At 36.2% G+C, this 12,912-nt stretch overlaps 1 protein-coding gene across 3 annotated transcripts; it reads right to left on the reverse strand.

Moving 5' to 3' along the window:
• Positions 1-3,646: 3,646 nt before the first annotated feature.
• LOC124892173 (putative late blight resistance protein homolog R1A-3) lies at positions 3,647-10,281 on the reverse strand. 3 transcript variants are annotated; one of them, XM_047403566.1, is made up of 7 exons: positions 9,865-10,281; positions 9,083-9,164; positions 5,236-8,968; positions 4,856-4,927; positions 4,628-4,722; positions 4,370-4,445; positions 3,647-4,019 (listed from the first exon to the last, which is right to left on the reverse strand). In XM_047403566.1, exons 2-4 carry the CDS (start codon positions 9,128-9,130, stop codon positions 4,914-4,916), a joined length of 3,795 nt encoding a protein of 1,264 aa, XP_047259522.1. In that variant the 5' UTR covers positions 9,131-9,164; positions 9,865-10,281; the 3' UTR covers positions 3,647-4,019; positions 4,370-4,445; positions 4,628-4,722; positions 4,856-4,913. The 3 variants fall into 3 exon arrangements, with proteins under 3 accessions (XP_047259522.1, XP_047259523.1, XP_047259524.1); XM_047403567.1 differs by lacking the exon at positions 4,628-4,722; XM_047403568.1 differs by lacking the exons at positions 4,370-4,445; positions 4,628-4,722.
• Between the last annotated feature and the right edge of the window lie 2,631 nt (positions 10,282-12,912).

The raw sequence follows: 12,912 nt of genomic DNA on the forward strand, positions 1-12,912 counted from the left end.
AACCTAGTCATTTTCATTCTTTAAGCAAACAATAATTCACCTTGACTAATAACTCCTTCTCTACCTTCTACTAAGCTAACACACAAGGATGTATCACTTCATTACCAACTCAATCTCATGCAAAAAGATTGGCTATACATATATTCAACCAACACAAGAACAACAAGTTGCTAGTGAATTAAAATAGGCCTCGCACGACTTCACTAGACTTTGATTTTGTCTTTTGAACAAGAAAATGAGGGGAATGACAAGGCAACTATTCTAGTGAATCGAAAGAGCCTCACACAGCTTCACTAGACTTTGAGTTTCAACAACACAATGATAACAAGATTACAAGAGATAGAAACTTGACACACAATAATCAATGATCTAAGAATACACATCTTACTCTGTATAAATAAAAATCTAAGACAAACACTTCCCCCATGGACTACCATACAATCCACATGCTACTAGCTGCTACATTAGTCTATCACTATAATGGGATAAATCATCCTTAAACATCGGTTACTCAACTAAAACATTTATTTACACAAAAGTCACCCTCACTCTGACTTCTAACTTTGTGACTTCACATCACAAACTTCTTGGTCCAATATCACTACCAAAAGGTCATGAAAACAACACTTTAACTCATACTACTATTTGGGTGGAAATACAGTTCCAACATTCTGCTACACATCATTTTCCTTTTTAGGCATGACATCTGAAGAAATAACAGACTCTTCTCAAGTCCTTGCACAATTTTAAAATCTTATATGGCTCAATCAGAAAGGACCATAACATTTAGACTCTAAACTTCTATACTTAAATCACCCTAAGACATATCTGAGCATATCAAAGTAAGAAAAGAATTGGGATAACTTTACTTTCATATGGGAAACACCATAGCACGAATTAAAGTATGAAAGAGGAACATTCTGACTCTATAGCATGAACTAGAACAAGAAGAAAGGGAGATATTCCTAAACGCCTTGTAGCCTCCTGATTATAAGTGTGGCACGCTACATACCCATAAATAAGACTCTACCCAACACAATTTCGCAAACACCCTAGGACCATGAACTGTGCTCTGATACCAAGTTTTTCACGACCCGAACCGGGGACCTGGCCGTAATGGACATCCCAAATCATGAAGGCCCGAGAGCCCTTCTAACTTGTAATCATATACACCATTCATATACAAATTGGAAATAAAGAAAATACATAATGGATGGAATCATGGCCATGAATCTTAACTCAATTTATAATATAGAAAGTAAAGCCCAACAACAACTAGATAATGTCTGAACTAGTCTGCAAAATCTCTACTACATCTCAAAATAACAACTGTCTGAAACTGGAACAAGGCCCCAGTGGACCTAAACCAAAATAATTAACATAATCTGAAAGAGATAGACCATCTGGAATAAAGAAGGCTCACCAACTGCACACATCACTACTGCCTGAAACTCTACGGCTTAGCAGGACTTCTGAACTTAGCTTTAGACCCTGGGAGGTGGGGCATCAATACAATTGTACAGGTATGCAGAGCAATCTAAAATAAAGCTTGTATTGGTATGCAGAGCAATACAAAATAAAGCTTTTATATAAATAAAATAGTTGAGAGCAAATCATAAAACATCATATATGATATAAATTCCAAAACACATGGGCATCTTTGATAATCATAAAACCTTTCTGTCAATGCAGTCTTTGATCTTTGTATTACTTCTGAGTTAGGTGGAACTCCCCTACAAGTCTGATATTCCACGGGCTATATGGAATCCTCCATTGACTCGGCGGGGAATCCCCCAACCCAAGTATGCCGCTAGGGTTGAATTGTCTGAGTCTGATACGCCACAGGGCACTAGGCCAGCGTATAATAATATACCCGAATTGGCAAATCATGATTTTGGGCAATGAGTTATCTGAACTCTTGCCTTCTTCGGGGAACCACCTAAGCTCTCTTTATGCCCAATTTTAGTCTGTTCTGAAACATGCATCATTCTAGTTTCAAAATCTAAAAATTTGATCTCAAACATGCATTCTACTCTGTTCTGAATTAACATGGCATTATCTGAGTTGGTGTCGTCACACCAAGACTTGCAAGTCCTATTTCTGAGCCATATTGTACCATGCATGATTCTTTCATAAAAACTCAATTCAGACCACCTAAACATGCAAATAGTATAAGAGATTTCATGTTCCGAAAACTATGCAAAAATTCTCATTCTTTCAATAAACATGTGGTGGTCATATAACATTTAACAAACCATGCAACTCTTTCCATTATATGATTATGTTCAACATTCATCAACATAAACAACCCTCTCTTTTAAAATCAAAATCATAATCCAAATATAACATTTCTCAAGACATTTCATATCATGCTTTTAAAGATGCATTCAAAATAATTCATAGCATATCATAAGTAAAGGAAAATCATAACAAGAGAGGGATTTTTCATGAGTCATGCTTTCAATTGAATCATCAACCTTAAAACACATGATTACATATATATATAATTTCAAATCAATTTTGGGAAAGGCCTAAAGACCAAAACGATATCATCAAGGCTTCTAAAACATGAATGTATTCATAAATTCAAAACCCTTTTCTTAAAATCATGATTTCTAAACCCTTTGCATAGTTAAAAGAAGATTTCTATGCCCATGAGATTTTAGGAAAACCCCGCGTACCTTAAATTAGAAGCTTTTGAATGAACTCTCGCGTTAAGGATGCTATACGTACGATTGATGGGTTCTTCTTGTAGCCCTCGCAATGGAGATTCCGATTCTTGAAGAATTAAGGAAAAACTACGATTAAATCTTGAGATATGTTGATTTTTGGGTTGAAATCCTAAGGAGTGTTCTTGGTGATTTTGAGAGAAAATAATGTTATTTTGGTGTTTGGGAGATTTAATCTTGTGTTATGGCTGAGTAGGAGATGGAAAATACCACTTTTGCCCTTAAAAACACGAAAACAAAACCTGAAAATTGGGTGCATGAGACAGAGTTTGCGTCGCACGCTTATCGCATGATGCTACTGTCTCAGTCACAAAAATGGCCATAACTTTTCGCTTGGACATCAGATTTTGGCAAAATTGGTATCGTTGGAAAGCTAATTCAAAGAGCTTTCATTTGATATATAGTATGACTTCTAATTCATTATATACAAAGAATTATGGTCGATTCAAATTGACCCAAGTTTCAACGTTCATTCAAACTCGAACGATAGGAAAACTTTCAACTCGTCCTTGAGTTTAGGGACCTCTATTATCTCAATTCATGCTCAAATAGGTTCCCAGACTACAAAATTGGTTAACATGCTAAATTTGAATAGGATTTATGGCTTTTGGATCATCTATGCATAGAAACGACGGTTTTCGTTCTAGTCCGAAATGCGGGGTGTTACAGCCAATAATGCTAATTATTTAGTTAGTCAACTAGATGCAGAGTTGGTAGCCATTTATTATTATACTAGTAATATTGATCATACTTTAACATTGGCAATTTAAGTTGACACTTGTAAAACATTGGAATAACTGTTAAAATTGTTGTTAGGAGGTCACGGAAAAACCTCTTGCAAAAAATGCTTACATTACACCCTTGTGGATAGGCCCTTCCATGAATCCACAAGATTTTGTCAAGTCAAGTTAATTATAAATGTTAAATTACATTTTATTAGTTGGAGGGAATCCACCCCATTTTTATTCAATATGGAAAAATGTTAAAAAAATACAAGTACAAAAATACATTTTTCTGGGTAAACGGGATTATAGCATCAGCTCATTTTCTGAATAGTATTCACAAACAGACAGTTTGTTTTGCGGATCAATTAAATACATTGGAATAAATAGACCCACCCACAGACAGGTCTTGCTTTTACTGTTACATCAGGAGTTACTTCATTCATTGCTTGACATAAAACGGCCGGTCGATTCTGCTTCGACTGTCTAGGAAGATGCACGGGTGATGTGTCCGTGCTGCTCTTGAATTATTTTGAGCAACAGATTTTCCATCCTCATCCGTATCTTCCTGCAGCGGCAATTATATTCCAACACTGTCAAATTTGTATTTCAGAAAGCACTAAAGAATTAACCAGTTCTCTCTATATATATAGAAATATTGAACATCAGACTCTTAGCATGATTATGAAACTGAAGATAACACACTTGGAAAACAACGTAGCAGATAGCTTTTCTCGGGATACTAACCAAATGCATCAGGGTTCTGAAGGAAATAGACTAGTTGAAATTGCCCTACATGTGGTATGTGCTGGTCTACCAAACTTAATGAACTTAAAGGTACCACCAGCAGAAAAGAAACCATGGTTATAAGATATTAATGATGAAAATGAGAGTATCCAAAGTTGGAAAAGAATTAACCTTCAGAAAAGTTGAGATGTAATAATAGGCACATGAAGCCGAATGTTGCCTCAGAATTTGTCAATGACTTCAGTACCTGAAGAGTTTTACATGTTTGTGATGATGGTATTGCTTGAAGGATTAACAAGAACTTTGAGAAAAACTGAGATATAGGATAACTTTCATATAGTAGAGTGGTCGCTGAAATTTTGTTTCACTTCCTTCTTTCCCAATAGCAGAGAGCGTGCAACTCCATGCATGTTTAAAAGAAAGACTTACAGTTGAAGTCACTGGAGTGTGGTGGCAGAAAACTCGCAGTTCGGGGCATGGCAATGGCAATCCAACAAGGAGGTAAACTAAGCATGGCGGAGGAACTGCGGGCGGCAGGGAAGGTTAGTGGGAAAAAAAGAAATTTCTATAATTTATCCTTCAAATTATGAACTTTTGAATTACAATTCATTAAACATATGTATAACATTTAATATGGATGACTATTGTATGACGTACCGATGAGTTGTTTGTTTCCTCTACCAAAGTAACTTCTCCTTCCCTTCTTTTCAAGTTCTCAAATCTCAGGATCTGATGCATAAAAAGTGCAAAAAATGTCATTTTCGAAATATTGATCAAGGTCAATATTACACACATACACAAATAAGAAGAATAGTTTATAAGATAAAGAAGAAAACAGAAGACCCAAATATTCAAGAAAACAAAACCATTTTTTTATACACATTATCTGCACAATTGAGCATGCATCACAACAATTGCTTGCCTTTTCTACTCATTTCTACTTAACGTTCACAAAAAGTTCAGTTAAGAATTCATCACACAATTGTAAACAACACTCATAAATTTGGTTTCTAAGAAGCAAAACAATAGAGAAGAACCTGTCTTAGATAACGGGATATTATCTGGGCCAAGGATCAGAAGTTTGTCTTCTCCCGTGTTATCTTCAACATATTGTTTTATCTCCAGAGCTGAATATTCAAGTTGAGGGCTCCCTACAAGTTTGATAAGTTTTAATGAACCAATATCCCCAAAATTAGGCGGAATCTCTGTAAGCATATGACATCTCCACAGTTCTAATTTCTCAAGCACAGGAAAGGATTCCTCTCCAAACTCCCACTTAGCAAGAGTCACTTCATACAACTTCAAATATTTGAGATTCTCAAAGGTGTCTTCCAACCCCATGTTCCATTCTCCCCCCTCGATGAGTGTTCTCATAAGGCCCAACTCTTCAAGGTTGGGAAGTCTCGCTATTGTTGATAGTGAATCGGATGTCAGAGGAAAATTCCACAGCGACAGTATTTTCAAATTGGAAGGAAAATGAAAATCCCATGACCAATTTGTCGCTAAAGAGGGCCCATTGTCATTTGTGTTTGAACTTTCAAATTTTGCTCTGAGGAAATTAAGTTTAATTAGGAAATCCAATTTTGGGAACCAATATCGCCCTGTTGAATAATCCCATGATTCCTTGAGAACAAATCTAAGCCTTTGAAGATTGGGGAACCTTATGAAAATATCCTCTGATCCTTTCAAATAGGAAAGCTTGAGTTCCCCTAATGCTCTCAAGTTCTCTAACTTTGAGTCCTCTGCTATTAGTATTGGTTCATCTGTATCCATATCAAAGAAAGAACAAGCATCAACGATCAGCTGTCGCAACTTTACAAGATCCCAAATTCTCGATAATATTATCAAGGTTGATCCTTCGTTTTCAACCAACAGGGTTTCTAGATTCCAGAGGTTTGAGAAAGATGAAGGCAAAGATTTAACTTTTGTCCCAATGCTTAAGAACCTCAAATGATTCAACATGCCTATTTCATTGAGCATAGACTCTTTCACCATCATAAAAGAAGGCTTCAGGTCCAACACTCTAAGAAGCCTCAAGTCTCTTAGATGACATGCATCAGAAAGACGATCTTTCATCTTGTCTCCAGTTATCTCCAAAGAATAGAGGTGTTTACCAGAATACCTTTTCATTTTTGAATCGAGCAGGATGAAATTGTTAGGCCCAAAGTGCTCCTTATCATAATCAATGTTTACTATCATTTCTGAAGAAGAAGAAGAAGATGGATCACTTGAACTTATCAAGACAAACAACTTTTCCTCTCTTGCTTTTATCAAACAAAAGTCATGCACAAGATCATGAAGTTGGCAACTCGGTAAATTGCCCAACTCATTGCAAGCAATTACCAAGCTACTGGAAATTAATTTATCCAAACAAATTTCCATCTCTTCTTCCAAACTCTTCATCTTTGTTTGTTCAACAAGCCCTTCAGCACACAAATACATTTCCAACGTAATTCTCTCCACTGCAGTGTCCTTTTGAAAACATGCAAGGTAAATTAAGCATGGCTTCAGGTGATGAGGTAAATGGTCATAACTTAATTCTATGACCTTCATCACATCAACTTCACTGTTAAAGATAAAGGAACTCAAATTATTTCGAACTTCAAGCCACACAGACTTTTTCTTTTCCAAACCTGCTAGAACTCCAGCAATCAGATCAACAACCAAAGGAAGTCCCTTACAATTTTGGACTATTTCTTTTCCAACATCCAAAAGTTCGTCAGGGAAACTCTTGTTTCCAAATGCCCTTTTCTCTAATAACTCCCAACTTTCTTCTGGCCTTAGCAAACGAAGGTTAAGAGGATTAGTGTTGCCCTTTACATGAAAAGCCACTTCCTTTTGTCGGGTCGTCAAAATAATTCTACTTCTTTTTTTAACTTTAGGGAAAGGTCTTGTTAAATCATCCCATGTAGTAGTATCCCACACGTCATCCAACACAATTAGGTACCTCTTTGCATACAATTGTTTCCGCAGCTTATCGGCAACATCAGTTACCTCGCTGAACTTCAAATCCGAGCCAGTAACTTGATTAAAAATTTTCACCAGCAACTTCTTCCCGTCACACTGTTGGTCGACTGTGCACCATGCACAAAGGTCGAAATGGCTACGAACTGATTCATCATTGTATACTTTGTACACCAATGTAGTTTTACCCGAACCCGGCATACCAGTGATTGAAATGACATCTAGATTTGCTGGTCCACTGGTGAGCTTCCTAATTAACCAATTTGTCTCCTCCTCAAAACCTACAATTATTTTACTAGCCGTCAATGACTTGCTTTCAACTGGCTTCTTGGGAGAGTTTTCCAACCTCCTGTTCTCAAGTAAATTCCTGTTCTCAAGTAAATTTGAGACATCTTCTTTGATAAGCTTAATCTTTTTTATGGTGATGGGAAGTGAGAAAATAAGATGTAACAGACCATTATCTCGAACAATAATTGAATCAATGATATCTTTTGCCTCATATGCCGCATCTAAAACACGTACCCATAGATCTTCACATAATTCTTGATCATTGTTCGGGAAAAAAGATCTTATGAATTCTAAGTCTTCCTTTACCAGCCCAATTTCTTCCTTTATCAATGCAATTGAATAAGCATTGGAATCCAGCAAACCTTTTAAGTGAATGTGTAGCAGATGCATGAAGAGCGGTCCATCACTCATGGGGAAGCAACATTGATATGACTCTGGGGCTTTCAGATAAACATGTTCGAGATCTTCCTTGAGGAGTTTAAACTTTTCCAGCAAGTCTAGAGTTGCACGACTTGTTTCATCAATACTCTCTTCATTCCTTGACCTTTCTTCTATGTCACGAACGAGAGTAGATACCTCCCTGATAAGTGCTCCAACACGTGCCAAAAGATCAATTAACTTGTCATGATGAATAACGTCCTTGGGCACATCCGTTACAATAATTAATAGGAACTCTATCATGACATGAACGTTTCGAGCCCCTGAAGTACTGGGGGTGATAACAGTTACCATGTGCTCTTGTAGATGAATCAGATATCCTCTAAGAATGTCTGGAGAGGTTTCCAGGAGCTGGTTAATGAAGTGTCCAACTTCTACTGAAGTTGAAGCTCTCAAATTCGTATAACATATGTGCAACACCTCCAGTTCAGTTGGAATAGTCTTCAATAACAGATGAGCTATCTTGAAGAGACGAGAGTCTCCAACAATTTGATCATCCCAAATGAAGCGTCCAACTCTCTCAGCCGTGAGTTGAAACTGAGGTAAGACATATTGAACAATTTTGTGGTCAACGCAACCATTCACTATCAACCCATGGAAATCTTTCATGTTGCCAGACACAGTCTGAAGAATCTCATACTGAGTCTCTAATGGAAATATCTGTTCAGCAAGATACTTGGATAGATGATGGAGATTCAGGAGGAGAAAGTCCAACTGCTCGTCAGTCATGGTGGCACTTGATTTAGAACGAAGACACGAGGTGATACATTCATCGATATTATCCATGAGGCTAGGAAGGACATGATCCATGTTGTATTTACGCCTGACGTTGTTGTCAACATCATCCAAAATTGGTTGAAGCAGATTTTCAACCACTTGTCTTGAACCACTCATTACATGTTCAAACTTGTCCAAATCACAATGGGAAAGCTGGATGTACGTACAATAAAATGTCAGCACCAATTTCAGCTCGTCAATTTGTTCGGCCATGCCAACAGCATTTTGATCTTCTTCATTCTTTAACCTCTCCATGAAATCCAGAACGTCGACCACGTCCTTGCGAAGAGCAGAAAATGACACCTGTCAAATGAATAGTTAGTAAAAACATGTTTGTTTTCTAGAAATGAATAGTTTCTTAAGGGTGTACCCAAAATGAAACAACAATTATTTAGGAACGGAGCGAGTATGATTTACCACAAGGTTGTTTTCTCTTTTTCCTTCATTTTCCATGGCTGTAAGCATCTTTCAAGTTCTCTTCCTTTCAAATTCTGAGGTTCTGATATATAAAAAGTTTATCAGGAGAACAAAATTACATAGCAATAGAAATCCCTGGTAGAAGATAGAGAAAAATGCTATAATCATCATAGAGTTTTACGAACTAGAAGAAAATCAAGTATGCTGTAATCATCGGTTTTTAACAAATCAAAACTGCTTAGAAGTATCTTTAAAAGATAATTTCAATAAAATCAAAAGAAAAATCTTTATGTTATATGGAGTTGTAATCAAAAGACAAGTAAGCTATTTATTATACAAGTGATATGGATTATATTAAGACATTGTAGACATCTTTTTACATTTCAAATTTCTACTTCAACAATCAGAACAGTAAGACTACGTACAATATTGTGATTACTAAATTTAACTAATAACTATTATAAGTTGACTTAGACTTTCAGAGTTTGTTAGTTTGTGAATATGTAGAAGAAACAAACAGTTTAGATACTAGAACAGATGGGAAGAAATCACTAGAATTAATGAACAATTTTCACCGAAGAGACTTTTTAACGACCAATAATAACTTTTTAACCATCAATTCCACCAGAATTCATTCTGTTTCTTCTCATCATCCTTCTTCTCCTTCCAATAAATCAAAAGAAAACTCTTTGTTGTATCTTTGAGCCGTAATGAAAAATAAAAACCTAGGTAGAGAAAACTAGAAAAGAAAAAAAAACAAGAGACTTTCAACGTGATCTTACCTTTTCACTGTTTGACGTTCACCACTTGTTTGAGAAATAATCTTGAATAGTGGCAAAGATAGTATGCTATCTATGGGATCACAAAGATTTTGTCAGAGGAGTTGAAGTAGTTTGCGAAATGAAGTGTAGATGAAAGAAGAATGAAATAGGTATGTAGATCCAGATTTACAATTCAGAGATTATTAAAATACTACTCATTGACTTTTGGATTGTTTTAATAATCATTATCATCTTAGTCTTCTGATTCAATTGTTAATTCTGCTCATTTCTGTAAATGCTTCATGATGAGTTGGTGCTGTTGAGATAAGTATTCACTTGGGCAGATTGTTTCTTTATTCAACTTGGCTACAGATGAACTTGAAAGGCCACCACCAACAAAACAAAAAGCAATCAATTAAACAATAATATTAAATATACAAATATGACTTGTACTTAATCAATTGTTTGCACGTCAATCTCTTGTATATTGACAATATATATGTGATCTGTAAATTGTGGTGGTGTCCGGGCCAATTTTCCCGCACTTCGATTAAGTACACATAATACTTGAAACCTCGCACTAGCATCAAATATCATGTAACTAGATGTCGTGTAACTATGTCTGTCAAGACTAGGACACATGGAAAGAGTGTTTTCTTCTTGTATCCACAAAGAATATTACTTTTGATAATCGTGGTGTTCGTGCTAGCTTTCGTGCACCTCCACTAAAATCCATGGGATACCTACAACCTCTCACCAACAACAACTAATATCAGGTAAAGCTCCCCACCAAGACTAGGACAAATCTGAGAAGTGGTTTTTTTTTTTGTCAAAAGCTAAGAATATTATTTTTAATAATTGTGGTGTTTGACCCAGCTTTTGCGTGCCTCGACTAAATTTATGTAATACCTGCAACCTTTATCAGGTTAGATGTTCTTTTCTCACCTTTATTAAATATTAAATCATAATTTCGATGTATAAAAACATGATACTCTATATTATGCTTTGATGAAGAAATATATGTGAATTCAAAAGTCTTTCTGATACCACTTCGCTGAGAATACTTTTATGGTTGATGATACCAAGAACGTCAAAATTACTATTATTTTCACAAATAGACGCATTTATCCCAAATTCACACCTTGCCGAATAATTTTATTTGCAAACGTTGTTATGTTGTTCACTGTTTTTGTCGATTTTACTATCTGATTCCAATCACTGTTATGTTGTTCACATAAATCTACATTTATTGGATTCCTGTGTGTCACGACCCAAATTTTCAGGTCATGATGGCGCCTACCATAACCCACGAGTAGGCAAGCCAACCTATAGTCCGGAACGGCTAGTAACGGACTACTTAATAACATAAGAAAAAGAATGCGGAATATATGAGATAAAGATCAATAGATAGATGAATTCCAAAACCTGGTGGTATTAGTACAAGAGCTTCTAAACATAATAAGAGTACAAAAGTGAGATATCAAGGAGAAATACACTGATTCAACTTACCTCTGAATACAACTTAGAGGCTAGTCTAATACATAGGAGAGAGATAAGTAATACTCCAAACGTCAGGAGCTCACTCTAAGTGTCCGAATCAGGGCTACTCCACACGATGCACACATCAACGGCGATAACTTGTACTATGATCTGCAGGCTGCAGAGGTGTAGTATGAGTACCAAACGAATGGTACTCAGTAGGCAACTGCCAACTAAGCTCCAAAGATAAAGTACATATATACAACATCTAAACAGAATGGAAACTACAACCAAAAGACCATAAATCATATAATAAGTCAATGAGAATAACAAGGGACAACTATCATGTTTATGTCCAAGAGTCTAAAATAAAAGGACCAAGGAAGAATCAAGGTAAACTATCCTATTCCGGCTACATTCAATAGATGCCAATGCTATACCGTATATCCTAGGTCAATATACAAGTAAAGAGCGAAAGAAAGATATATTGTAATATACAAGGCGAAAGAACAACTATACAATATGAACAATGAATGAAGGGATATCCGATAGTACCATGGTTTCATATAGCTAGACATATATATATATATATATATATATATATATAACAGGAGGTCATCTCAAACATAACCTAAATCGTCATGTTCTCATTTTAAGACCTCATTATAATACTATCAGGATTCAATACCAACATACTCAGAATTTCTAATCCATATGGCTAGACATAGAATAATCGTGCATAGTAATGTAATCATAAGATAGCAAAGGTCGAAGACATACCTCAATCCCAATACCGGATCCATGGCCAATCTGTCATAAGCTAGCCATAATAATGATCATAACCATGATAACAAAATATCAATAACATCGTAAATAACCGGCTACTCCGGACAACCAAATACCTAGCCGAGCCTATGCGTACCCCCAGTGCCCCAAACTCGAAAGGTTCAATCAACAAACAATAACACAAGACATATTCTTCACCCATATCTATGCAACCGTCCCATACCGGCTGATAAACATAGGTGCATACTGGTGATAGGCGATGCGCATGCAGAAATGAATGCAAAATATACCATCAATATCACAATGCATCACAACTATCCTCATCAGGAACATTATCATCGTCATCAACCTCCGGCTTCAATGGGTATCAATATCATCTCAATAGTATCCTCCGGACTCGAACTGGGTATAAATATAATCACAATATCCTCCAGCCTTGCCGGGTATCAATATCATCTCAATATTATCCTCCAGACTCGAACCGGATATCAATATCATCATAATATCTTCCGTCCTTTCCGGGTATCAATATCATCTTAATAGTATCCTCGGAACTTGAACCGGGTATCAATATTATCATAATATCCTCCGGCCTTGCCAGGTATTAATATCATCTCAATAGTATCCTCCGGACTCAAACCAGGTATCAATATCATCATAATATCCTCCGGCCTTGTCGGGTATCAATGTATCATCATAACTCTCGACACATAAATATAGGCATATAATAGGTGCACAGACGCAAGTCGATATACTCATAACCGTAAAGATATCTATCTTATTAATACATCCCAATTACTCTTT

The sequence above is a fragment of the Capsicum annuum genome, unplaced genomic scaffold, assembly GCF_002878395.1.
Source record: "Capsicum annuum cultivar UCD-10X-F1 unplaced genomic scaffold, UCD10Xv1.1 ctg4455, whole genome shotgun sequence".
In the NCBI taxonomy this organism is placed as follows: domain Eukaryota; kingdom Viridiplantae; phylum Streptophyta; class Magnoliopsida; order Solanales; family Solanaceae; genus Capsicum; species Capsicum annuum.

What these genes read in the sequence shown, in the direction of transcription:
- LOC124892173 (XM_047403568.1), bottom strand. Translation starts at nt 9,130, where the DNA reads ATGCTTACAGCCATGGAAAATGAAGGAAAAAGAGAAAACAACCTTGTG. An exon ending in AAAGAGAAAACAACCTTGTG is followed by an intron (nt 8,969 to 9,082) that starts GTAAATCATACT and finishes TTCATTTGACAG; the next exon opens with GTGTCATTTTCTGCTCTTCG.